Genomic DNA, 21,832 nt, shown 5'->3' with positions numbered 1-21,832 from the left:
TGATACCAGCAAGCAGTGTTCTGAGTGAGGATGGTCTCAGCAGCGGCCACTGAGGGCTGCTGGCTCAGGGCTCAGAGTCGCTGACGTCCGCTGGACACGTACGTGTCATGAGCCTATGAGTCATGTGTCCTCGCCTCGGGGACATGGAATGCAAATCCACACTGGGTCCCCATACTCTCGGACATTGGGGGCTATAGCTCGGTGGGTGCGTGTCTGGCAGAGACACGCCAAACAGGCGGCACACGCTCCCACACATGCTCTCACATGCTCCACATGTTCTAGTTCCCGCACACGCTCCCACATGCTCCCTTTCCTGCACATGCTCTGTGGTGCTGGCAAGGGAGGCTCAGCTCCCACGGGTCACACACTCGGTCCAGTGCACATGCACGCCTGTTCATTCCATGTGAAGGCTCGATACACGGCAGACACGTGCCAGACCACGTGGGCAGCAGCTCAGCTTCTTCTGGGGCATCCCCTCGGACCCTCCCACATCTTCTGATCCCACTTATTCAGGCCCAGGCTGTAGACACAAGTATTTTACTTCTGAACAGAACTGGGCTTGCTTAGCCCTGGAATCGGGGGTGGGTCAGGGGGCTGGGCCCAGCAAGCACCCCCACTTCTTTGGGGGCTGCTCCCTCTCCCAGCTCAGCTGGGTCCGAGAGCCACAACGTGGGGCATAGGGCCGGAGGTAGAGGCATGGGAGCGGGGGCGCGGGGCAGGGAGGCCAGAGGGACCACCAGAGGCAGACAGAAGCAGGGTGTGGGCAGGAGGTGGGGTGGGGCCCAGGGCTGGGGAGAGCTCGGGATGGTCTCAGAGCAGGCGGCAGGTGTTGCCCACAGCGTTGGCTGGGGCGTCGAGGTCGTGGCTGTAGGGAGAGTCCCAGTCCCTCAGGAAGACGGCCTCCAGCTGGCTCCGCAGCCCTCCCTGTCCGTTCTGAGTCACCAGCAGCGAGGTGCCCGCCGTCTCGGTGAAGTAGCTGCCAGACCAGTTGGAGGTTCCTGCAGGGTTGGGGGGTGGGGAGTGGAGGGTCAGGCCTGGGCTGGTGCCCAGTGGCCCTTCTGGCCCTCATGGCGACCACCAGAGTGGGGGCTGCTCACCGATGTAGGCGGTGCGCTCAGTCACCATGTACTTGTTGTGGTTGACGCGGGCGTAGGGGATCCGGGCCTGGGCCTCGTCCGCAGGGACCACGAAGAGTTTCTGAGGGGCAGGGGTGCAGGGAACAGGAGAGGTGGGTGGACTCAGAGGAACTCCTGGGTGTGGGAGCTGGGTCTCCACTGCTCCCCATGGAAGACTCAGGGTCCAGGTAGTGTGTGTTTGTGTGTGGGGAGATGCAGGGCGGGGGGAGATGTCAGTGAACCTCACAGGCCCCTCCGTTCCTTTTCACCCTTCCCGCTGCCCCTCAGCTGTCCACCCCTTCCCCCCAAGTCTTCCTGGAGCCCGCAGGTGAGGGTGTTCCTGACCCCGGGTTCCCCCTAGGCCCCGGCCCCCGCCTGGGCGGGTGCTCACCACCTGGATGTCGGCGTGAGTGTGGTTGTCGCGCAGAGCGGCCAGGGAGGCCAGGAAGGGCCGCATGGATGGTTCCGAGTGGCCCCAGCAACTGACCAGCAGGCGCACCTTGACGCCCCGCTCATAGGTGGCCCGGCGCAGCCCATCGTCAATGGCGGGCCAGAACCTGCGGGAGGAAATGCAGGACAGGGACGCTGGTGGGTGCCATGGGGCTGGGGCATGAACCCTGTGAGCCTTTTGGCCTCAGAGCAGAACTCGAACCCCGAGCTGCACCTTCCACTTGAGGGAGCCAAACCTGCACCCAGTCGCCACTTCAGTGAACCCTCAGATGCTGAGATACCCTAACTCCAGCCCAGGTCTCATTTCTGCTGCCGAAACCACCTATCTGCTGTCTCTCATTCCTGTCACCCACAGCCGCCCCTCTCAACCAAACACCTGGGCAACAGTCTCACTGAGCCCTCCTCCAGAGCCGGGGGTTGCCCCTGCCCATGCCCCCTCTGCTGGCACCTGTGGCCCGGTCGTACCTGTGTGGGCGGGAGAACTCCATGGTGGGCAGATAATTCATGACAGCAATGTAGATGAAGCTCCGGGCGCTGTCCACCACGTTGAGCAGGGCCTTCAGGTCTGGGGTGCGGCCACTGGGACATAGAGGAGGGGGTGCACTCTGCAGGGGGAGGGGACAGTCGACAGGTCAGCAGCTCGAAGCGGCTGATCTCCTGCTCAGAGAAGGTAAGAGACTTGCCTGCAGTCACACAGCTGAGAAACAGAGAAAGATGACCCTGGCCCCAGCAACACTGGACTCTGGGTTGGACTCAGGCTTCCTGGTGGTTCTAATTTTGCTTTGTTTTTGGGCCACACTCTGCAGCGCCAAGTGATATGCATGTGGTGTAGGGACTTGAACCCAGGGCCAGGCTGTAGTGAGGTACATGCTGTGTCTTGGAGCCACAGCGCCAGGCCCGTATTTATTTGTCTAATTCTCTACAATGTTGGGGGATGAATCCAGCTTCATCTCCAGCCCCCCCAAATATGTCCCTCTCCCCAGTATTTTTTCCCCTAGTGCCACAGATCGAGTGCAGGGCTTCACACACCCAAGGCAAGTGCAGGGGCAGGAGCTGGGCCCGCCCCCCGCCTCTCATTTCCATCAATCGCAGGGCAGATCTAGGTGGCAGCATGTGTGATGGGCCCAGGTTCCCCCCACCCCCCAACTCACTGCCAGGTAAGCCAGTGCAGGGGTTCCGTTGAGGCAGATCTCCATGGGCGACTCCTGGTTGTAGCGGGTGTCATAGGGCCGGGGCCAGGGGGATGGGATGGAGCTGCCCTCCTGGCCCAGGTACCAGTAGGCCTCGAAGATCTTGCTCAGGTCCTGGGCCAGGCAGCTGCAGTTGTACATGACCACGCCCAGCTCCTTGACCTGCGGGGAGGAAGCTGTGGCTGAGACTGGACCGAGAGAACGGTGGGATGCAGCGGGTGGCAGCACCCATGGTGAGGCAGGACGCACCGACCTGGGTCAGGGAGCGCCAGTCCATGTTGGCGCTGCCGATGTAGAAGTGGGTCTGGTCCACCACCCAGAACTTGGTGTGCAGGACGCCACGGGTCAGCTTCTGCATGTCCACCATGCGGACCTGGGCACCTGGGACCCCCCGTGGGGAAGTGATCAGGTGGGTTTGTGCAGTCCCCTAGCCCCCAGCTCACCCTCGACATGACCTCCCCTCAGCCCCCTGGTGATCCCGCCTCCCCCCCTTGGCTCCCCCACTGCAGGGCCCTCACCCCCACCCGTCAGCTCACCACTCTGCAGCAGGGCCTGCAAGTCAGCCTGTGGCTGGGGCCCATTGGGCTTGCTCACGGCAACCCGGACTTGCACCCCCCGAGGGCCCAGGGTCTGCAGCTGCTGCAGGATCTCTTCGCCCTGGGAAAGGGAACCGCCTCTGAGGGAGTGCACAGGCCAGCCCGGCCCCAGCATGGGGTGTTTGGACACCAGGCCTTAAGATGCCGTCAGGAGCAAACCGATTTTTCCAACAGCAAGTTCACCTATGTCACATTTGTTTTGTTTTGTTTTGATTTTGTTTGGGGGCCACACTCAGCTTACACCTGGCTCTATGCTCAGGGATCGGAGAGCCCCTTGGTGGGGCTCTGTGGGGTGTCAGGGATCAAACCTGGGTTAGCCACTGGCAGGGCCAACACCCTACGTGCTGTATTACTGCTCCACCCCCTCCCCTATGTCAATTTTGCAGGTTAAGACTTTAAAAGCACTTAGGGCCATGAGGATAGTACAGGCGCTAAGGTGCTTATCCTACATGCCAACCCCAGTTCAAATCCCTGGCACCATGATAAAAATAATGTCGTCAGAGCATTATTTTGAGATGATGTCTCAAAAGTTAACATCAATTCAAAATGTCAATTAGTTAAATTTATTTTCAACAAATATATTAGTTGAATAATATGCAGGTCCTTGGGGACCTAACACATGTCATCAAACCTTAAGTGACAGTTGCAATGTCCATCCAGCCTGAAAGCAAAAAGCCGGGGCTGCTCAGGACTCACTCCCGGTGGGCCTACGGGATGATATGGAGTGCTGGGGATCGAACCGGGGCTGGCCCCACTCACTGCACTATTGCTCCAGCCCCAGATTTTTGCGGGTTTTATTTTTAATTTTTTTGGTTTTTGGGTCACATCCGGCGATGCACAGGGGTTACTCCTGGCTCGTGCACTCAGGAATTACTCCTGGCAGTGCTCGGGGGACCCTATGGGATGCTGGGAATCGAACCCGGGTCAGCTGCATGCCAAGGCAAACGCCCTACCTGCCGTATTATTGCTCTAGCCCTGTTGCGGTCTTAATCCAAGTTTCTTTCACTTTTTCAAAAAAATTTTCTGTTTGTTTGTTTGGGGGCCACATCTGGCGGTGCTCAGGGCTTACTCCTGACTCTGTGCTCAGGGATAACTGCTGATGGTGCTCGGGGACGAAAGCTGGATCAGCTGTGCGCAAGACAAGCATGCTCACCCCTGTACATCTTTCTGGCCCTGCTCGGTTCCTCTCCCCCCACCCCTCTGCCTTCAATTGAGGAAGTCTTTGCCCTTCACTCTTCATTTTGGGGCACACATTCTAAGCATTTCTGAGTTCAATTTTTGTTGTTGTTGTTGTTGGGGGCTCCCAAGCATGGCTCAAGGGGCCCAGGGGCTCCCTCCCGATGATACTTGGTCAACTGGGACAGCCGAATGCCAGGGACCAATGCCGAGCTGTTTGGGCCCCATAGTGCAGGGGCCACCGGGGCCACCCCAAAACATGCCTGAAGGCACCAGGGGCTACACCCAGTGATGCTCAGTGAGGCCATGTGAAGCCAGGGATCGTGTGGAATAGGGGGTCAAATGGGGGGACACCATGAGATGAGCACATCTCCCAGTCTTGATTTGACTATTTTTGTACATTTTAAAAAATTATTATCATTATTATTTGGTTTGGGGGCCACATCTGATGGTGCTCAGGGCTTACTCCTGGCTCTGTGCTCAGAGAACACACTGCTTAGGGAAACCCTATGTATTACCTAGGGGTAATACCCCAGGCTATACCCCAGGTAATACCCCAGGCTCAAACTGGGGTCAGCCATGTGTAAGGTAAGTGCTTAACCCCTATACATATCTCTCTTGTCTACATTTTTCTCAACTATTAAATATCTCTTCTTTTTTTTGCTTTTTGGGTCACACCCAGCGATGCACAGGGGTCACTCCTGGCTCTGCACTCAGGAATTACCCCTGGCTGTGCTCAGGGGACCATATTGGATGCTGGGAATCAAACCCGGGTCGGCTGCGTGCAAGGCAAATGCCCTACCTGCTGTGCTATCACTCCAGCCCCTAAATCTCTCTTCTTAAAATAAAAGGTGAGTTCAATTTTTTTGAAGTAGTTGAGAGAGGAAGGAAGGAGGCGCCTGAGTGATAGTTGGGTGTTTGCCTTGCACGTGCGTGGCCAACCCAGGTTCAATCCCTGGCATCCTACATTGTCCCCCAAGCACTTCCAGGAGTAATTTCTGAGTGCAGTGCCAGGAAAAATCCCTGAGCATCACCAAAAAGCCAAAAAAAAAAAAAAAAAAAGAAGGAGGGAACTCACTGGACTTTTCCCTGGAAGGAGTATCCACTCACAAGGTTCCTTTGCAAATTCAGAAGCCTGGCAGTATGTTTACATAAATAACAAGGCTGTGATATTGGCCAATGCCCAGGATGGCCAGGCTCTGTGGGGGCCGTGAGCATTGGCATGAACTAGTTTTCTTCGTCTTGCGAGAGGAGGGATGCCGGACACTGGCCCTATCATAAGAGGCGGTGCAATTTCTTGGTCCCATTCTACAGATCAGGAGACTGAGGCCTCAGAGGTAAGGGGACAAGAGTGTAGCCCCACAGCTAGCAAGTAGTATTCGGGCTGCTGTTTGGGGTTACCCTTCACTCTGCCACTTCCCTGTGTGGGGGTGAGGGGGGGTGCCTGCAGGTGACCCACCCCTGCCAACATAATCCTGTATGACCAAACCCACATCCTAACACCGTAACACAGATGCCCCCCCCGCCAGCTGTCAGGTACCTGCTGGGCAGAGGGCTCCTGGGTACGGGTGTCATTGTTGGTTAGCGTCCAGTAGAAGGAGGCGATGTCCACGCTGCTTTGGGCGCTGGCGAGCAGGCCCAGCCAGGCCTGGCTGGTGGAGGGGTTGCTGGTGGAGGCGTTGGGGAAGTCCAGGCCCTCAGGGATACTCTCCACCAACATGGCTCTGGGGGGTGGGGGTGAGGGTCAGACCCCGGCGGGCCAGAGTATGGCTGGACTCTGCCCCGGTCAGCTTGCTGCTCAGGTGCCCGAGGGCACATGGGGTGCTGGGGATTGCACCCACACGCAAAGCAGGTGCCCCAGCCCCTTGAGCCATTCCATTCTGGGCTAGTGTGGGGGCTCTCCTCCGGACACTCTGGGTCTATGCATCTGTGTGGAGGTGTGGAAACGAGGCTGTGTGCGCGCGCGCGTGTGTGTGTGTCTGCGTGCGCGCCCGCACACATGTGGACAGGAAGCTGCCATGCGCGTCTGTTCCCCCACCTGGATGGAGGATGACGCGGTGGCTGCCATGGCAACAGTGTGGGAAGAGGGTGGGCATCGGGGGCTGGGGGGAGCTGTGAGGGAGCACTTGAGAATCTGAGTCACCTCCCTGTCCTGGGCGCCATGGATAGCCGCATGCAGCCCAGGCTTAGCCTGGTGCCTCCCCCCCACGCTGTGGGCTCCTCCGCTGTGCCCCCCACTTACTCGCATGGGTCATAGCAGGGGGATGGGCGCTGGTACGGCCCGAAGAGATGCAAGTCTCCATATTCCCATAGGAAGAGCTGAGTCATCAGGGCCCCCAAGCCCACCACGGCGATGACGAGGACCAGCAGGACCCAGCGCGCTTTCTGCAGGAAGGGGCAGGTGGTCAGCGAGGGAGGGGGGCAGGCAAGCCAGTCCTTGCCTGTCACCCACGCAGGCTCCTACCTTCTCTGCAGCCTTCCATGCCTCAATCTCATTCAGATGCATTTCCACCGTTTCCTCCACGGGTACCTTTAGCTGAGAGGGGGGCATCAGGGGGATGACAGGCGGCTCCCCGGAGACGGCTCCCTCACCTCATCCCAACCCTCCCCCCATCCACCTACCTCCTGGTATACTAGCTTCGGCTTCATCTTGCTGGGCGGCCCGGGCCAAAGCAGCCCAGATGGGAAAGTGGGTGTGTCGGGGTCTCCAAACTGAGGGGAAGGAGAGCGGTCACTGGGGGACACGGCAGAAAGGCATGTCGGTCTTGGGACTCACGGGGCCCCACTGGAGCTCCTGTTCCATAATCACAGGGGTCGCTGGCACCCGGCCCGCCCACCCAAAAGGAGGAAGCTGTCGACTGGTCAGCATTATTTCGAAATCTCTCAGTGTCCAAGACCTCGTGCCTTCTCCCCATCCCTGGGCTTGCAGGGGCCCGTCCACCCCCACCCCACCCCATCATGTCTATCCACGCTGGTCTCCTTAACGCCCACCCGCGCCCCTGGGTCTTGCCCCTCCAAGCCCTAACAGAGGCAGACTCCAACACAGTCCTGGGGACGGCGTTAGAAGAGCTCCAAATCTTGGTGTCTGAATCTTGTCCAGCCCCGGGGAGACCTAGGGAGCATTTTCCAGGTGATGCGCTCAGGTACCCGCAGACAGCTCAGTCCCGGAGCCCCCGGATCCCCGCACAACCCCGTCCCTTCTCCACAATCCTCCCTTCCCCCATTTTCCCCCAAGGGCTTCGGTCTTACAGTGCAGGAGGCGGCGGCGGCGGCGGCTGCTACCGCGGCGGGGCCCCGGCTTCTGCCCCGACAGGCTGAGCAGGGGCGGGCGGGGGGCGGGGCCCGAGGAGGCTCCGCCCACTGCAGCGGGGAGTCTGCGCAGTGCGCGCAGCGGCCGCAGCGGGGGCTGCGGGGTGGCCCCCAGCCTGGCGGCGGTGGGTGTAGTGCGGGTTCGGGGTGTCTAGGCTTTGTCTTTCCGGTAGGGTGGGGAGGCCACAGGTAAAGAGCCAAAGGGACTCAGTTCCGTGCCGGGGACGTGCATTATTTATTTAGCGAAGAAGAAACGGGATCAATCAAATCAGGGATTGAGAACATATGAGAATAAAATTTTTAAAATGGAGAGAGCAGGTTGGGTCTCAAAGCTTGGCCGGGGGAGGGGGCGGCGCGGCGCGGGTCCCAGATTCCCCGAAGCCGTTTTGAGCCGGTTGGTATTTTAGGAAGGGATTTCCAAATGCTTTGCTTTTGAAGTCCGGACTCCGGTCCGGGGTGTTGAAGCACGGATCTCCCCTCCCCCGCCCCCTTCCCCCAGCAAGATCCAGAACTGGAGAAATAAATGGGAGAATCCCACCTCCCCCCCGCCCTCTGGGTGAAAGCGGGGCGCTTGCCGCCCCGGCAGGAAGTCTATAGATAAATGCAAAAAAGGATTATTCCTGGGAGAAGCGCTAGCGTCAGAAGCGGTTGCCTAGGGGCCGGGAACCTGGTTCGAAACGCCGGAGCGCATGCGGGAGCCGAGTCTGGCCCCCTGAGTACGGGGAGTCGGGGGCAGGGACCCAGCCCCAGGGAGCCCTCTGTTCGGCCAAGTGTGCATACACTCTGCCCCCCCCCCCCAAGTGCTCTGGTTTTCTTTGGTGAGGAGGGGCGAGATGTCAGGATTGCTTTCCACTGCAAGCATATTTTCTTCCCTTAAATTGCACAACAGGAGCTCCCAGGTGGTCCCCAGAAGCTCCACCCACCCAGTGATCCCCACCCCAGAGCCCAAAGCAGAGTGGGGAATAGCCTCTGAGCTCTGCTTGGTGTGGCCTCAAAACACACACCTCGACCCCCAAATTAGAAAACTACAGAGGCATGGATACATGCCTTTCACGCTTGGAAAGCTGGTTGGCTCTGTGGCCACACAAAGACCCCCTCGACACTTGCAGGTGTAGACCCAGAAGCTCCCAGCAGCGCTGAGGGCCTGAGTGGTGTCCAAGGGCCTAAGCACTGAACGTCCAGACTGGTAGCCCGAGTACCACAGAGAGTGGCCCCTGAGCCCTCCTTGGGAGGCCCCCCCGAGTGTGAAATATAAGTGACATAGGGTCTGGAGCAATAGCACAGCAGGTAGGGCGTTTGCGTTGAATGCGCTGACCCGGGTGCGATTCCCATCATCCCATATGGTCCCCTGAGCACCGCCAGGAGTCATTCCTGAGTGCAGAGCCAGGAGTAATCCCTGTGCATCCCCGGGTATGACCTCCCCCCCAAAGTAATAACAACAACAACAACAACAACAACAACAAAAAACGAATTAAAAAGTCAGTATGGCTAGGAGTGATTCCTGAGTGCAAAGCCAGGAGTAAACCCTGAGTGTTGCCAGGTGTGGCCCCAAAACAAAACAAAAATCATATTTGTGCATTACATATGATTAAAAAAAAAAACCCAAGTCCCTGGGGTGGGAATGAGGCTCAGCGGCAGAGCACACACCTTGCCTATCTGAGGACCTGGGATTAAACCTTCACACTGAAAAAATATAAAAAAAGGGGGTTGGAGCAATAGCACAGTGGGTAGGGCATTTGCCTTGCACGCGGCCGATCCGGGTTCGATTCCCAGCATCCCATATGGTCCCCTGAGCACCACTAGGGGTGATTCCTGAGTGCAGAGCCAGGAGCAACCCCTGTGCATTGCTGGGTGTGACCCAAATAGAAAAATAAATTTAAAATAAAATAAAATAAAATAATATTAATAATAATAAAATAAGAAGCAGCAGACATTAAAAAGAAAGTTAGGGCCAGGCACTTGCCTTGCATGTAGCCAACCCAGGTTCGAGTTCCAGCACCTCACAGGTTCCGTTGAGTCCCTCCAGGAATCCCTCTGTGCTTTACTGAGCACAGAGCCAGGAGGAAGCCCTGAGAACCTCCAGGTGGGACCCAAAAGTCAAAGCCAAAAGCCACCAAGCCAAAAAAGGAAAAAGAAAGAACGCAAGCTAGGTTCTCCCTTTGCCCCAAAGAATCTTTCAGGATATGAGAGTATGAAAATTCCCTCTCCCCACCCATTTTTTGTTTGGAATTTGGGCCGCACCTAGTGGTGCTCTTGGGGCTATTCCTGGCAATGTGCTCAGGTCACTCCTGGTGGTGCTGGGGATCTAAACCGGGTCAGCCATATGTAAGGCAAGTATCCTGACAGGTCAGCCATATGCAAGGCAATGTCTTAACCCCTGTACTGTCCCTCCTTCCCCCTTAATGCCTGTTCCTAGCTTGGCCAGGCCAGGGCACCATTAGATTTTCTCCTGCGAGAAATGGCCAGAGACTGAGTTGATATGGAAAAGCTAGGGACCTGGGGGAAGAGAGGGAGGCCTGGGGTTGAGGTGGGGAGGGGAGCAGGTGGGGCGCTGGGCGAGGAAACATAATTTACCTCTGATTTGTGCCGGCCGGGGGAGAAGTGCTTTGTGTAAGAACATCGGGTTGGAACAGCAGGGTTTCCTGTGAAATTGGGAAATCTAAGATCAACAAAACTGAAGGAGTTGGTGAAGGATCAAATAGAATGGGGAGGGTATAGGAGGGGGCGCGGCCACTTTAATACAACAAAATTAGGGCAGGAAGAGGCCCATGGGCACCTTTTGACTTATAAATTCTACAGGGATCAGCCTGGGACATGGCTCAAAGGGCTGATGTGTAGTCTTTACATGTGAGCGTTTCATTCCTAGCGCCATATGGTCCCCTTGGCATAGCTCCGAGCACCAAGCCAGGAGTAGCCCCTGAGCAATGCTGGGTGTGACTCAAATCCTGCCCAACCAAGAAACAACCCCAAACCAAACCAAACCAAAAATAAGTTGCACAGTGGCTGCAGGTCTTCAATAAATGGTTTAATGTTTGAGGTGGTTTTGGGGCCCACATCTGGGAGTGCTCAGAGCTTATTCCAAGCTCTTTGCTTAGGGACCACTCTTGGCAGGGCTCAGTGGGACAATTTGGGGTGCCAGGGGATAAAATCTGGGTGAGTTACCTGCAAGGCAAGAGCCCTACCTGCTACATTATCTCTCTGGCCCTAAATGATATCATTTTAACTTTTTTCTTTTGCATCTTTTCATTGATGGGGCGGAGAGATAGTTCAGAGTGTAAAGGTGCTTGACTTGCACGTGGCTGACCCAGGCTCGATTCCCAGTGTCCCATATGGTCCCCAAGTACTGCCGTACTTGATCCCTGAGTACAGAACTAGGAGTGAGCACTGCTGATACAGAACTAGGAGTGAGCACTGCTGACACCAAACACCCAGTGCTCAGGGGTTACTCTGGTTCTACACTCAGGGACACTAATGGTGGTTCCTGGTTGCTTGAGGAACCATAAGGGGATGCCAGGGATCGAACCCGGGTCAGCTGGATGCAAGGCAAACTCCCTAACTACTGTACTATCAATCCAGCCCCTATATTTTATATTTTTATCAAATCAGTATGCCTCAGATGTTTAATGTGTTGAACCAGCGCTGCAATTTGTGTTTGTTTAAACCATGTGTGACACTCTGGTGGCAGGCACCAATGTCAGTGTGTTTGCCAGAAAACCGTTATGGGCAGGTGCTTGAAGCAAGAGCAGCTCAGACTGTGGATCCCAGAGCTGAATGCCTGATTTGAGAAGAACTTGACCATTTGGGTGAAAGAGAAAGGATGACGTTACTGTGCCTTGGTTTACTCACATGCAAAATGGGTCTGAACATGGCAGCATCTACTTATCAGAGGCTGATTGATCTCACACGTATTTACTGAGTATCTACTGTGCAGCTGTTGGCGTTATTTCAGCCCTGAGGCAATCATTAGATGAAGCAGATGAGAGGGGAAACTAAGCAAAAAGAGATGTGATCGATCAGCGTGGCTGCGGGAGGGGCCAAATGCTGAGTCCCAGGAGATGGAGCTCCTGGAACGTGTGGTGGGTGACTGTGACCAAGTTTGGAATAAAGGACCTTAGCAGAGGGAATAAAGGGAGGCCCAAGTCATAGCACGGCAGGGAGGACGTTTGCTTTGCACGGGGCAATCTGGATTTAGTCCCCAGCATCCTATATGGTCCCCAGAGCAGCACCAGCAGTGATTCCTGAGTGCAGAGCCAGGAGTAATGCCGGAGCATTGTTGGGTGTGGCCTCAAAACAAAAAAGCAAAACCAAAATTGAAGGAATGAGGGATTGTGATAAACTGCATCTTCGTGACAGTCACTGGGAGAGGCAACCTGGACCGGATGACAAGTGAACTTGGTCTCCAGAGCTGTGTGGAAAATATGTCTGTGTGGGTGGAGGGCGATGGGGGTCAGCTCCAGGGGACAGGCAAGTGCTCTGCCCCTGAGCCACAGCTCCAGCCTTCATTTAAAAAAAAAATCTATAATACATTGGGGAGGGGGCTGAAGCGATAGCACAGCGGGTAGAGCGTTTGCCTTGCATGCGGCTGACCCGGGTTCGATCCCCAGCATCCCATATGGTCCCCTGAGCACCACCAGGAGTAATTCCTGAATGCAAAGCCAGGAGTAATCCCTGTGCGTCGCCAGGTGTGACCCAAAAAGCAAATAAATAAATAAATAAATAAATAAATAAATAAATAAATAAATAAATAAATAAAATAATACATTGGGGAGGGCGATTGCCTTGTATGTAGCTGACCCAGGCCCAATCCCTGGCACCCAATAGGGTTCCCCAAGTCCCTCCAGGAGTGATCTCTAAGCACAGTGGTAGAGTTAAAAGGATTGCCGGGCGGGGCTGGAGTGATAGCACAGCGGGTAGGGCGTTTGCCTTGCACGCGGCCAACCCGGGTTCGAATCCCAGCATCCCATATGGTCCCCTGAGCACCGCCAGGGGTAATTCCTGAGTGCAGAGCCAGGAGTAACCCCTGTGCATCGCCAGGTGTGACCCAAAAAGAAAAAAAAAAAAAAAAAAAAAAAGGATTGCCGGGTAGGGCCCAAAAAATAAATAAAGCAAAGAGCTTAGAATAACAAGTCCCCCCTCCCTACCCCGGGGGTGGGGTGGGGTTGGGGAAGTACTTTTTTTTTCTTTTATGGGGAACACCCAGCTATGCTCAGGGGTTGTTCCTGGCTCTGAACTCAGGAATTACTCCTGGCAGTGCTTGGAAGACCATATGGGATGCCGGGGATTGAACCTGGGTCGGCCGCATGAGAGGCAAATGCCCTACCCACTTTCCGGCCCCAGGGAGGTGATTTTTATAGGGGGGAACAGCCACACTCTGCAGAGCAAGAGTCTATCAGGTGGTGTTGGGGATCAAAGATCAAACCCAGGCCTCCGGCCAGCTAAGTACGATCTTCAGCCTGCTGAACTGGCTGGCTAGCTGGCTGAGTGCTTTTTCTTTCTTTCCATTTTTTTTTTTCGGGGGGGGGGGGCGGTACAGCTGGTGATGCTCAAGGCTTATTCCTGTCTCTGTGCTCAGGGATCACTCTTGGCAAGGCTTGGGAGACTATCAAGGGTGCCAGGAATTGAACCCGGGTCCGGAGCATACAGCACTGCACCTGCTGTACTTATCATTCCAGTCCTTCCGATACAATTTTTGGCCTGAGAACATGCAAGGGTATAGGACAAGGATCAGGGCTGGGGAAAGACTGGGAATAGAGAACGAACAGATACATATGTATATGTAAGTGCATGTGCGTTCACCAACCACCTGTAACATGCACACATAATTTGAACCTAACAGTTGAGATGTGAAAAACCGAAGTGACCCTTCTGAAGAATAGCAAGGTACACATGTCAAGTGCATTCCAAGGACATGAAATTCTCAAGTTCTCTGTAAGCATGACTGTGTCGAGGTTCCTGTAATGGTTACCAAAAAAAAAAACAACCAAACACAAGAAAATAGAGGGCGAGGTCTATAATCTTCAATCCTCTGTTTTTGACCCTTTTCTATTTAACTTTCCTTTGTCTTTTGGGCCACATGAGGTGGTGCTTAGGGGTTACTCCTGGCTCTGTGTTGAGGGATCACTCTTGGTCATGCTTGGGGGATGCTGGGTATCAAACCTGGGTCAGCTCCACGCAAGGAAGGCGCTCTACCCACTGTACTATCGCTCAGCCTCCTTAAGTTTTGTTTTTTTTTTTAATGTAGGAGTACTGTTATTCCCCTTAACTTTTTTTTTTTCTTTTTGGGTTACTCCTGGCTCTGCATTCAGGAATTATTCCTGGCGGTGCTCAGGGGACCATATGGGACCCTGGGATTTGAACCTGGGTTGGCCGAGTGCAAAGTAGACGTCCTATCCGCCATGCTATCGCTCCAGCCCCCCCCCCCCCCTTAACTTTTTATCCTGTATTCTCCCATTTGATCTCACCTGTGACTATCAGACAGAAAAAGGGTTGCTTTTTCCTTGCACTTGTAGCGGAAACCTTGGCAGCAGACAAGTGACTGCATCACTTAATTTTTTTTTTGGGGGGGAGGGGGTGTTGAGGACTAGAATCCAGAATCCTGGAGACCCCACCCCTGAACTGCCGCCCTGGGCGGATCTCCTACCATTTCCCCTGAAGGAAGTGCTTTATGTTCCTGTCCCCCCTCCTTACGGAGCATGGCTTCTCTTGCACTACATAAGCCCTGTCTCGTTTCAGTAAAAATTTTGCTGGCGACAAGCCTGTAACTTGTTTTTCTGTCCATCAGCCAGGGGAACATGTATTCGTCCTGAATGCATCAGGGGACCCAGTCACCTCAGGTCGGTGACAAACAATAGGTGCCCAAACATCGGTTGCCATCAGCCTGTGACCCGGTCCTGTGTCCATCAGCTGGGGGAACGTGTATCGGTCCTGAACGCACCAGGGTACCCAGTCATGGTCAGGACAGTGACAGGTCACAGCCAGAGGTGCTCAGGGGCCACTATGTGGTGCTGAGGGGTCAAACCTGGGTCAGCCAGGTGCAAGAAAACTGCCTTTACCCCTACACCCTGACTTGATTCTCTTAATTATATTAGTGGGTAAAAAGTACAATATCAGGGGCTGGAGCGATAGCACAGCGGGTAGGGCGTCTGCCTTGCACGCGGCCGAACTGAGTTCGATTCCCAGCATCCCATATGGTCCCCTGAGCACCGCCAGGGGCGATTCCTGAGTGCAGAGCCAGGAGTAACACCTGTGCACCGCCAGGTGTGACCCAAAAAGCAAAAAAAAAAAAAAAAAGTACAATATCAGTAACTACAGCACCAACAAAAGTTATTATTTTAATCTTTTTTTTTTTTTTTGAGGAGTTCTCAGGGGTACCTCCTGGCTCTGCACTCAGGGAATATGCCTGATGGTGCAACCTGAGTTGGCTGCGTGCAAGGCAGGTGCCTTACCTGCTATATTGTCTATATTGTCTCTCCAGCCCCTGTTTAACCATTTTTTTTTTGGTTTGGCTTTGGGCCATACCTGGCGTTGCTCAGGGTTGACTCCTGCCTATGCACTCAGGGATCACTTTGGGAGAGCTCAGGGGACCAGATGGGATGCTGAGGATCAAATGTGAGTCAGCTATGTGCAAGGGAAGTGCCCTCCCTGCTGTAATATCTAACTTTTCTTTTTTTTCCTTTTTTTTTTGCTGGGGATGGAACCCAGCTTTGCAAGGCAAATGCCCAATCCTCTGTGCTATCACTCCAGCCCTATTTAACTTTTCTTAAGGCACAGAGAAGTTCTGCAGAAATTAAATTCTGAGGCTTAGGAGCCTTACTGGCGGGGTGGGGGGTTTTGGTTGATCCTTCCTCACTCCCCACCCCCCACCAGGTCCCTGGAGGAGCAGGGAGGAGAGAGGATGAAGGTGGGGGGCAGGAAAGAGGGCTCAGTGGGCAGGAGGTTCGATCCCCAGTACCACACATGGTGCCTTAAACAGTGCTAGGAGTGACCCCTGAGCACTTTCAGGTGTGGACCAAAACCCTTCTCCAACGCCCCCCTCCCCCACGCAAAATGCAGGAAACAGAGCGAGCACCAGCAGCTGGAGTCAGGCTGCCAGGGGCTGGCGCTCCCAGACTGTCCTGCCCCCTGGAGCCCAGAACCCTAGGTGGGCCATTCCTGCCGCCCTCAGGGTATCCTCTTACCCAATCCCAGGGCATAGATGGCCCCTGACCTTGGGGCAGGACACCACAACCCACAGGAAAGAAGGAAGCAGAAACCAGTGGGCTTTTGAGGCACTTCCCCCTGGGGAGACAGGGCTGGGACATGTGACGCCTGCTCCACGCACAGTGCTCAGGGGACCACACAGAGCTGGGTGGAGCCGTAAGCAGGCCGCCTGCATGCAAAGGCCGCACTCCAGTCTGTCCTGCCATCTCTCTGGCCCCAACATCATTTGTTTAAAATTTTATTTTGGCCCTTGCTGGGGAGTCCCAGACCACGCAAATTTTATTTTAATTTTTGGGTCAGGCTCAGGGCTCTGCCTCTGTGCTCAGCAATCACCTCTAGTGATGGTCGGGGAACCAAATCCGATGCTGGGAATAGAAGCAGCGGCAATGCATGCCAGGCAAGTGCTTTTAAACTGTGTTCTCTGCCTCTGGGTAATCAGCATCAGTTATGGCATGTGCAAGCGTAGAATTGCAAGATTTGGGAAACGAGCCCCCCAAAATAATTAATTCCTGAGCTCGGAGCCAGGAGTATGCCCTGAGCACTGTCAGGTGAGGTCCAAACACCAAAGGGGGGTAAAAAAAAAAAAACCTCAGCCCAGCCCTGGGTGTTTTCTTTTCTTTTTAATTTATTTTTTTGCCTCTTTGGGTCACACTAAGCAATGCTCAGGGGTTATTCCTGGCGGTGCTCAGGGGACCATATGGGATGCCAGGATTGAACCCGGATCAGCCGTATGCAAGGCAAATGATCTCCTGGCTATACTATTGTTCCAGCTCCAATGGCCCTCCCCACCCCAATTTTTTGGTGGCACTCGGAGATTATTCCTGGCAGGGTCTGGAGGACCCCAGGGGTGCTGGGGATCAAAACTGGTGGGCTACGTGCACGGAAAGTGCCCTCCCCACTGTACTGCTGCTCTGGCCACACCCTGGGTGCTTTCTCTCTTTCTGGCCGGGAGCACAGATGGATTGTCCCAATCAGCTTCAGTGCACATGGCACACTAGGGTTTGAACTCACATCTCTGCGCTTGCCAAGGAAGTGTCTTACGCCACTGAGTCACCGTTCACACCATTCTACCCCCATCTTCGCTGGAAGACACTGAAACTGTACAAACTGGCTGAGATCCATGTGGGCCCCTGCCTCCCTCTAAAGTTTAATTGTTTTGTTTTGTCTTGGGGCCACATCCGGTGATGCACAGGGGTTCCTCCTGGCTCTGCACTCAAGTATTACTCTAGGTGGTGCTAAGGGGACAGTATGGGAGGCCAGGAATCAAGCCCAGTTCAGCTATATGCAAGGTAAGTACCTGCTGTACTATATCACTCCAGCCCCTGCACACTGCTATCACTAGTAAAAGCCTTAGATAACACCCCTTGAAAGCCAAGTTTGTTCCCCACCTCCCCTCCCCCAGCCCAGTCCCTGATAAGTATTCCCTGTTTGTGGACTACAGGAGAAATAGAGTAGCTGAATAAAAAACTTTGTTTTTTTCTTTTTAGGGAGGGTCACTCCCAGTTTTACTCAAGGCTTACTCCTGGCTCTGCACTCAGGGATCACTCCTGGTGGGGCTCAGGGAACCCTATGGGATGCCGAATATCAAATCTGGGTTGGCTGCGTGGAAGGCAAGTGCCCTTCCTGCTGTACTATTGCTCTGATGCCTGGAAAACTTGGGAGTAGAGCTTTCTGGGCTGTCTCTCCAGACATACCAACTTTTTTTTTTTTTTTCTTTTTGGGTGACACCTGGAGATGCACAGGGGTAATTCCTGGCCCTGCACTCAGGAATTATTCCTGGCAGCATTCAGCGGACCATATGGGATGTTGGGAATCGAACCTGGGTCGGCCGAGTGCAAGGCAAATGCCCTACCTGCTGTGCTATCGCTCCAGCCCCCCCCGACGTTTGTTTCTAACACAGTGGTCACCAGCCAAAGTGTTAGCCCAGAGCAGAGAGGGTCTGTGCCAGTAAGCAGCCCTTCAGCCTGAGAGTGAAGTTCAAGGTTGACTCAAAGTTGGTTCAGTGCCATCGGAGGGGGTAGGCGCGGTAAGTGATGAGTAGCTGAATGTCACACAAAGCTCTGGCTTGGCCATACCACAAACATTTACACACCTATGCATCTTCCAACATGCTCAGCTGGCGAGGAGCTGGTTTTCCAGGGCCCTGTAGACACCCTGGACTGAACGGAATAGAGAAGAGCACTGTTTTTGTAAACTAATTTTTTTCTTGTTTTTCTTTTTCTTTCTTTTGCTACACCCACCTGTACTCAGGGCTTACTCCTAGTTCTGTGCTCTGGGATCATAAATGGGGTGTGCCAGGAACTGAATCCAGGTCAGCTATGTGCAAGCAAGTGCCCCACCCATTGTATGGGGTGCCAGGATCTGAACCAGGGTTGATTATGAGCAAGCAAGTGCCCCACTCACTGTATCAGCTTTCCAGCCCCCAAAGTGAACCCCTGCACTCCTATCCCTGACTATCTCAAATCTGACTCCTACACACCTTGCACAGGTGTTCCACTCTCCATGTTCCCCATTTCAAGATTAGTTGTCCTTCCCATCTTCAGTCTGTGTGCCACCTCCTTCAGGAAGCCCCCCAGACTCCTCCTGGCCCAGGCCCTAATTCAGGCATCCTCCCTCCCTGACAACTTGTCCACCTGGCCTCTTTCACCCCCACCCCCTTCTATTCCCGCCATGTGACCTGTGCACCACCTCTAGCCTCCCTTCCGCTCAGCTGTTCCAACTCCCCTTTGTCTGAGCCCCACCTGACCCTCCAGCTCAGAACCTTTCTGTGGGCCCCCCATATCCTCAGGACAAAGACCCATCAACTGACTCATCTGCAGAAGCGGACAGACTCTTCTTCGAATACCTCTACCACAGCCCTTCCTTCCCCGCCTCCCCCCTCCACCCCCCGGCTGGCTTCCTTTCACCATCCTTTCTAACCCGCCACAGTTAGTACCTTTCAGTTCCTCCAACCAAAACCACTTTTACCACTTAATCATCCTCCAGCTGCTTCTCCATCCTAGTAGACCCTTCCGGGCTGCAGTGATAGTACAGCGGGTAGGGAGTTTGCCTTGCGTGCAGCCGACCTGGGTTCCATCTCCAGCAAATGATCTCCCCAGCCCAGCCAGGAATGATTCCTGAGCATTTGAGCCGTGCTGGGTGTGGCCCAATCCCCTCCCCGCTTCAAAACAAAACAAAACAAAACAAAACAAAACACCAAAACATCCTAGTAGACTATTCTCTGCTTTCTGTAGCTCATTCGTTAATTTATTTTATTTTTTTTTTCCTTTTTTGGGTCACATCTAGTGCCCTACTCTTTGGCTCCTTGTCTCTGTTTTGGTTTTTTTTTTTGGTGTTTGGGCTATACCAGGCAGTAGTCAGGATTTACTACTGGCTCAGGGTTTACCCCTAACTCAGTGCTCAGAGTTCACCCCTGATGGTGCTTGCAGGGAATGTCAAGAATTGAACCAAAGTTAGTCACGTACAAGGCAAGTCCCTAAATCTCTAAACCTCTATACTATCTCTCTGGCCTTCTCTCTCTCTCTCTTTTTTTTTTTTTGAGAGTGCATAGCCAAGAGTGCTCAGGGGATACTACTCCTAGCTCAGTGATTGTTTGGGGGCCATCCCCAGCAGGGCTCAGGGGTATTCCTTGAACTGTGCTTAGAGGTTGCTCCCAGCAGGACCATGTAGTGGTGGGGATTGAACCTGGGCTTCCCCCATGCAAAGCAGTCCCTCAGCCCATTGATGGCTCTCTGCTCCCTGGCTCTAGGTGTTTCAGCAATTCCTGGTGGTGTTTGGGGGCTATGCATTGCTGAGGAGGGAACCTGGGGTCCCAGCAGGCAAAGTATGTGCTCCAGCCCTGTGAGTCATCAATGGGGGCTGGAGCAATAGCACAGAGGGTAGGGCGTTTGCCTTGCACACGGCCAACCCAGGTTCGACTCCCAGCATCCCATATGGTCCTCTGAGCGCTACCAGGACTTATTCCTGAGTGCAGAGCCAGGAGTAACCCCTGTGCATCACCAGGTGTGACCCCCCCCAAAAAAACCTCTGTGAGTTATCAACCCTGCCCTGCCCCCCAGACAGAATGTAAACTCCACAAGGCCAGGGAAATTGATCTGTTTTGTTCATCGAGGTGTCCCCAATGCCCAGCATGGTATTGGGCATGTAGAACAAGTTCAACACACATTCACAGAATGGAGTGACTTGCATCTTCATTCCCATACTGCAAAGACAGTCAGGGGGCACAGGGCAGTGAAATCAACCTGCCCAAGCTCATGTGGCTCTTGACATACACAAGGTACTAGAACCAAGATAGGAAGCAACCCCAGGCTTCGCAAACTGCCACCCTGCACTGCTGTGCTGAGCCTGGAGCTTTTCAGAGTGGCTGCGATTTGACTACAGCACGGGTGTTCGTGCATTTGTATGTGTGTGTGTGTGTGTGTGTGTGTGTGTGTGTACCTGCTTCCTCTCTCTGTAGCCCAATGCAGAAGTCTAGGAAGGCTACGGTCTTCCCCATTTTTGCCCCCCAGAACCTCTATGCCTCCCAGCATAACACTGCTCACTGCCGGCATTCTAGGAATGGGGGAATCCCCCATCCAACAAGGGGAAGAGAGAGGAAGATTTGCTCCAGCAAGGTTCCAGATGGTTGATGGACTGTCCATTCAGGTGGCGTGACTAGCAGGGGTGAGGAGAACATGGACAGCAGTAGGCTGAAAAGAAGACTGTGGGTGGGTGTTTGCCTTGCTTGGGGTTGACCCAGGTTCGATCCCCAGCACCATACAGTCACCAAAGCCCTGCCAGGAGTGATCCCCAAGGGAAGAATAAGCCCCGAGCACTGCCAGGTGTGGTTCCTCCAGCCCCCCCCAAAAGAAACCCCAATGTGGGGAGCGACTGCGGGGCACTGTCATGGAGAGTCTGATGGTGCCTCACATGATGAGGGCTGTGCAGGGTGGAGGGAGATAGGGCTGGTAGGAACAGCCCCCACAATTCTCACAATCTTTTTACTGAAGCTGAGATGGCAAAGGTGCCAGCAGGTGACCAAGGTGACCCAGAGGTTGTGGGGTGGGGGCACCCCCCTAGGCAACAGGCTCTGTAGGGGATGGTGGCGTCCAGATGGGCAGCGATACGGGTTAATGACAGACAGAAGCGAAAACCCCTAGAGGGCAGGGCGGCTCCCGCTGCCGCGATCGTAAGCATGAGGCAGGAATGGTGAGTGTTACGAGAGGCCAAGGTGACAGGCGAGGGCCGGGGACCTACGGGGTGAGCATGGTCGCCATTGTGGGAGATGGCGACAGTCGGCACGAGATGACACTGAGTCACGAGCTCGGTTTAGAAATAGGGAGGGTTTCCTGAGCCAGAGAGATAAGCGACACGAAAGGGGAGGCGACCGAGACAGACGGACCGAAGCGAGGGAAATAGCTGATGCGACGCGAGTGGAGTGGGGATGATTTCAGCGGGATGTCATCTAAGGGGAGGGACAGCGACATTCAAAAGTCGGGGGACGACAGAAGAGGTGGGATGCATTACAGATGGAAGAACAGCACGAGGACGGCAGCCGAATGGCCGCGCCCCCAGCACACACAGTACCTGGGATCCGCGTCCCGCACTCTCGGACCCAGCCCAGCGCGCACCTTCGGCGCCGCACCTGGGGGTGGCCCCGCCCCCGGGACCCTGCGCACAGGCGCAGCTCCGGGCCTCCCGGAGGGAGGGGGCCCTGTGAGCGCCTTTCCCATTGGCCGCGCCGCTCGCGAACCGGGCGGGAGCAAGAGCCTGGGAGGTGAGGTCACGTGACCCCTGGCACCGCCCTCTTGTTGGTGGC

General features: G+C 54.7%; 1 protein-coding gene across 5 annotated transcripts; it reads right to left on the bottom strand.

The window, feature by feature from the left end:
• Nucleotides 1-521: 521 nt before the first annotated feature.
• On the bottom strand, nt 522-21,735 carry PLD3 (phospholipase D family member 3). 5 transcript variants are annotated; one of them, XM_055145442.1, is made up of 13 exons: nt 21,601-21,735; nt 10,411-10,478; nt 7,150-7,261; nt 6,992-7,063; nt 6,770-6,912; nt 6,068-6,251; nt 3,292-3,412; nt 3,009-3,136; nt 2,717-2,917; nt 2,031-2,170; nt 1,507-1,672; nt 1,098-1,197; nt 522-998 (listed from the first exon to the last, which is right to left on the bottom strand). In XM_055145442.1, exons 3-13 carry the CDS (start codon nt 7,174-7,176, stop codon nt 811-813), a joined length of 1,470 nt encoding a protein of 489 aa, XP_055001417.1. In that variant the 5' UTR covers nt 7,177-7,261; nt 10,411-10,478; nt 21,601-21,735; the 3' UTR covers nt 522-810. The 5 variants fall into 5 exon arrangements, with proteins under 5 accessions (XP_055001417.1, XP_055001416.1, XP_055001419.1 ...); XM_055145441.1 differs by having other exon boundaries at nt 7,150-7,239; XM_055145444.1 differs by lacking the exon at nt 10,411-10,478 and having other exon boundaries at nt 7,150-7,239; nt 21,601-21,716.
• Between the last annotated feature and the right edge of the window lie 97 nt (nt 21,736-21,832).

The sequence above is a fragment of the Sorex araneus genome, chromosome 8, assembly GCF_027595985.1.
Source record: "Sorex araneus isolate mSorAra2 chromosome 8, mSorAra2.pri, whole genome shotgun sequence".
Classification (NCBI taxonomy): domain Eukaryota; kingdom Metazoa; phylum Chordata; class Mammalia; order Eulipotyphla; family Soricidae; genus Sorex; species Sorex araneus.
Note: the sequence above shows the minus strand (reverse complement) of the source record. Positions and strands in the feature narration are given on the sequence as shown.

Bases quoted from the DNA above. Each gene is read 5' to 3' on its own strand.
- PLD3 (XM_055145442.1), bottom strand. From the start codon at position 7,176: ATGAAGCCGAAGCTAGTATACCAGGAG. The intron at 7,064-7,149 runs GTAGGTGGATGG...CCCCCCTCTCAG, and splicing joins CGAAGCTAGTATACCAGGAG to CTAAAGGTACCCGTGGAGGA. The intron at 3,413-6,067 runs GTACCTGACAGC...TCCCTTTCCCAG, and splicing joins AGGAGCCCTCTGCCCAGCAG to GGCGAAGAGATCCTGCAGCA.